Source organism: Teleopsis dalmanni, chromosome 1 (genome assembly GCF_002237135.1).
Source record: "Teleopsis dalmanni isolate 2A chromosome 1, ASM223713v2, whole genome shotgun sequence".
Classification (NCBI taxonomy): domain Eukaryota; kingdom Metazoa; phylum Arthropoda; class Insecta; order Diptera; family Diopsidae; genus Teleopsis; species Teleopsis dalmanni.
This window is the reverse complement of record NC_051846.1, coordinates 76299615-76304604: the sequence shown is the minus strand read 5'-3', so window position 1 is coordinate 76304604 and position 4990 is coordinate 76299615. Positions and strand designations below refer to the sequence as shown.

At 29.5% G+C, this 4990-nt stretch overlaps 1 protein-coding gene across 3 annotated transcripts; it reads right to left on the bottom strand.

Moving 5' to 3' along the window:
- Positions 1-2771: 2771 nt before the first annotated feature.
- LOC119672160 (ankyrin repeat and MYND domain-containing protein 2-like) lies at positions 2772-4653 on the bottom strand. Of its 3 annotated transcripts, none has more exons than XM_038083136.1 (4): positions 4564-4653; positions 4250-4507; positions 3398-4165; positions 2772-3158 (listed from the first exon to the last, which is right to left on the bottom strand). In XM_038083136.1, the coding sequence occupies exons 2-4, from the start codon at positions 4454-4456 to the stop codon at positions 2925-2927; spliced, it is 1209 nt and encodes a 402-aa protein (XP_037939064.1). In that variant the 5' UTR covers positions 4457-4507; positions 4564-4653; the 3' UTR covers positions 2772-2924. The 3 variants fall into 3 exon arrangements, with proteins under 3 accessions (XP_037939064.1, XP_037939066.1, XP_037939065.1); XM_038083138.1 differs by having other exon boundaries at positions 4250-4473; positions 4564-4652; XM_038083137.1 differs by having other exon boundaries at positions 4250-4630.
- Positions 4654-4990: the final 337 nt, after the last annotated feature.

Genomic DNA, 4990 nt, shown 5'->3' with positions numbered 1-4990 from the left:
ACATCGGATAATGTAAATTTATAATATCCTTAATTAGAAAGTCATAATCTCATCTCCCATAAATTTGTAAATTTGAAATACTAGTGTATACCCTACCATACTTAGCACTATCTAATCTCAGAGTAATAACTAACCGCACGGGACGGTATGCAGATCTTAGATCAGTCATTGAATAATCACGAAGCTTATGAGAAATACACAAATTAATATGTGAGATGGGTGGGACTCTGCAGAAACTCCCCAGCTATTAAAGAGTAAAAGTGCCCAGATGCACTAACTCGGAAAAGTCTCAGTTATAGGCTCTGTTTTGTTCTTATTATAGTGATTTTTAGTTTTACTAATAATGTAATAAACTACTATGTATGTATCATATAGCTATAGATTAATATATTATTAAATCTTTAATTTCAATATGTCGACCACCTATGCTTGAGTCTTGTAAAAGAAAATCTTAAAAAAAGGATACAATAAATTTTATTTATGTCTAAGGAAAATTAGTAAACGGAAAACATTTGACTAAATAGGTTAATAGTATGGATTAACTCAATGTACGGGTTCTTGACTATTCTGAATATCGACAGTATTTTGAATTTGCTAAAAATCTCTATAAAACTAATTCTCTTATAGTCAATTGTGGATTATAGACCTTATTCACTACAGACAGTATAAAATTAACATAAGAGAGACACATATCCTTTCAATTGTTGTATAGAATGGATATCGGACTTATTGTTCAATGCACGAAATATACAATCTATTTTTGTCAATTATTTGTTTTCAAAATGAAGAACAAAACTGAAACTGTTTTAATATTTTTTAATATTTATCTTAAAATAAACTATAAACGTTGCATAAATAATCGGGATTCCATACCAGTTTTATTCAATTATTAACACATTGATTCAGTATTAAGAGATTTTTAAATATTTAAAGTTTAATATTAGCATAAAAGCATTAATTAAAATATTAATCTGTGATTAAAACGACTTCTGGGTACGCTTTTGACACATTCTTCAAAAAAGCGCCGGCGATCATGCAGAAGTAACCACTTTTCGGAATTAATTATTTCATAAACTTTTTAATTTATTACTAATTAAAAAATAAATTTAAACAAAAGCGCAAAAATTATTAGTTTGCAAATTGTGTATATGAAAACGATTAAAACATGTTATTAAAAATTTATATCCAATTTGATAATATATGTATATGTTAAGCATATACAAAATTGATTCGTAATTATTTCATAATCTATTTTTTAATTGATTATTTTAATTGATTATTTTATTGTAATTTATTAAAGTAAAACTTTAAAAATGAGGCTTCAACTCTCTAGAGTTCGATAGTTGATAACACATTTAGTAAACTTATTATTATAACGCACATCTTTTATTGTAAGAGCATAGGTCATTATCATCAACTTGGCATAACATTATTTAAAGGACTTAGTCTGCCGCACTAAATTATTGAATTCTTATGAGTTTTTGCTTTTCAGTGATAAAACCACTGGAGCTTATTCTTATTCGAGTTAGTGCATCTAGGCACTTTTACTCTTTGATAGCTAAGGGATTTCTGCAGAGTCCCACTCTTCTCACTGACTAATTTATGTATTCCTCAAAAGCTTCGTGATTATTCGATGACTGATCTAAGATCTACATACCGCCCCGTTCGATAAGTGACGATTCTGAGATCAGATAGTGCTAAGTAGGGCAGGCTGTCGATTTTCGCGAATAACTTCAGGGCTCTGTCCCTTAAGTATTTTTTGTCCGGGTCTATTCTAAGAGACCTTAGCATGTCATTTGTGCTGTGCGGATGTACCAAGGCACTTTATTATTTGTCTTCCTACAAATATACAATATCATTAGTCAATTTCAACTAATGGAACTATAATAACACATAGTTAATAGTATTATTTTATAAAAAAGCCCAATTTCACATTGACCACTGCTGAGCGTATGGGGGTCAATTCCACTATCAATAGAAAATAACTAATGCAGAAACCTAGAAGAGAGTCCAAATTTGGTAAAATTTTTGAAGCCTTGTTCTTTGAAAGTGAAGTCGCCATCGTCAATGGGAGTGGAAGTACTTCAAATGAAATTTCTCACAGGTCACTTCAATCAAGTTTCTTCTTTAGTTAATAATATTTCGTTACGGTATGACATATTTGTAAAATTAAAAAAAATAAATAATTAATTTTTAATTTGATGATTTTTATTTCATACTTGTTTTACATTGTTCTGATATTTTAATATTATTTTATATTTCTGGAAATATTTTTTAAATCATAAGTAATTTAATTACATAAATTTAATTATTGCCAATTATAAAAAAAATACTGACAATTATATCCGAAAATTATATATTATATTTGTGGTACATATACATATATATATATATATAAAATTTTTTGTGTATATCAAATGAATGCTATGTACTTTTGTAAATACAATAAGCATATATTTAATTTGTTGCCTAAAAGTATACCTTACAAACTATGAGCTCAATACGCGTACAGTACGCAAACTGTCATAAAAACAATTGTTCTTTTCAACGGAAACCACTTTCCTTCAATAGTTAGTAATTAAAAAAGTTATATATCAAAAATTCTCATTTAATTTTTAAATTATAAATTCAAAAATATATTAAACAAAAAGTACTAACACAACGCAAAACTTGCTAAAATATTGAATTTCTATTGAATTTTTATTTATTGCATTTTTTTATAATTGGTTTAATATAATTCTATATTTTTTTCAGATTTAGAAAATTGTCAATATTAAGTAAAGTAAAGCATAAAACCAAAATATAAATGACTAAATATATTATTGCATTTTACAAATGAACAAATCAAAAACATAAGAAACACAAGTTTTTCCAATAAAGAAAAATTCTTAATAACACAGTGATGTGGCTAACTTAAATTGTGTTTAACTGGCAGTGACATCAGCAATTGCTTGACGTAATTCACTAACATCTATTGGTTCCTTTGTAGCCGATGCGGTTGTTGGTGTTGCATTTGATGTGGGTCGAGCACAAGTTTTTTTGTGCATAAACCAATGCAAACGTTGGCACTCCCGATCGCAATATTGTACAGCTCGGCATTTTGAGCACTTCTTATCAGGTTTCTCATTACCACATGAACTGCAAAATGATGTTTCCTCCTAAATAAATTAATATTGTTTATCATATCATATTGTTTATACATGTAAAGGTGCATCCACACCAAAGCAAATGTAATGGTAATGATACTTGCAAAAGTTCGTTTGTTCGCAAGCGTTCGCTTTGGTGTAAATGTACCTTAAGTGTTTATAACAACTGACCAATTTAATACGACCAAAGCCAACACGAAATGTTTAATTAATCATTTGTTTTAAACAAAATATTGCATTTTCATACTTACAACAAATCCACGTAGACCATTAATATTGTTTCGCAATACATTTAACGCGGGTAAAGCATCTTTGGAAGCTAGTTGTGACACTATTTGTCTAAAAATAATCGTTTCTCTAAACCGAAATTCTCGAGTACAATCGCGTATTGTGTATTCTATATAATCCAATTGTCCTGATTTGTTTTCTTTTAGCGCTCGTTTAATAAACAACTCAATAAAATCTGTTTTATTAGCATCCGCTTCAACTGGCTTGTCTTTCTTCTGAGCTTTACATTGTTCTTCGCAACGCATTATTTCCGATAAGATCCAACGTAAATAATGATATTTAAATGCCATAAGTTCGTTCACATCATGCGATTTCGTCATTTCCTTTTCGGATAATAATTCTAACGCCCTTTTTAGACCAGACATATATTTGATTAAACCCAAAGACTGCAGATTCAGTGCTATGCGTACGGGATGTAAATTCACTTCTATTACAAATGAATGAAAACTTTGTAGGGTGCTTGGTGGTAAAATTGGTTCAGTTTGTTGGCCTTGTGGTACTGTGTAATATTTTAGTTGTTCCTTGGATATATAGTTATTAATTGCTTCAACGCAACTATGATTACCAACAAATGCTGCCATTTGGGAAGCAGTTCTAGAAACACTATTTAGGCTACTTGGGTTTATGCCAGCATCTAGTAAAAGTCGGCATAATTCGGTATTACCCGAAAGCGCGGCAAAATGCAAAGGGGTATAATTGGCACCATGTTTATTGTAGTTGATATCAGCACCCTAAAATTATATAATATATTTGAAACATATTCATAAAAATCTAAAAACACGTGGGTACTCAAGAGGGCCCACTCAATGTCATACCATATCTAATAGTAACTCCACTACTTCTTTGTTACCCTTGCAACATGCATGTTGAAGTGGTGTCATCCCGCCATCGTCCACAAAATTTACTCCTCCCTTAGCTTGTGTTATTAATTGCTTAAAAACATTAGTCTCGTTTTTTGCAATTGCATCGAATATTTGTTTTTGTATCTCCTCTAACTGGTTACCTTGATTTTCCTGCGACATTTTTACAGCTATTCCTTCTAAAGTCAAAAAAGATATGCTTATTTCCTAAAGCTGATTTTCTTTATATTATTGTTTATTAAATCAATTATTAAATTGCAATAATTTACTTAATATATTTGTTTAAGTCTATTAAAGTACAAGCGCAATTCCCACAGCATGTAATGTCGTTAACAATCTCACCACCAACAAATCAACAGTGTTGCATTTGTTATCGATTATAAATTCTAAAATTCCAAACAAATTGCATTATTCACAACACATCCACTAAACATTTTTAAAATGCGTAATTAATTTTGTATATTTTAAATTGCTTTTGGTCTTTACAATCTTAATTATAACATTGTACTTTTTAATATATAGTTTACAACAATATCCGTAGACTATTCTGTTTGGTATACATTGGATTAGAACTAATCAGCAGTTCTTAATCTAACTTGAATCTTATTCATCAAGTAACATTCTTATAAGGTAAAAATCATATCTCGCTCTCATAACCTTCTTTATTTATTTATAACTTGCGCACGGGAATACAAA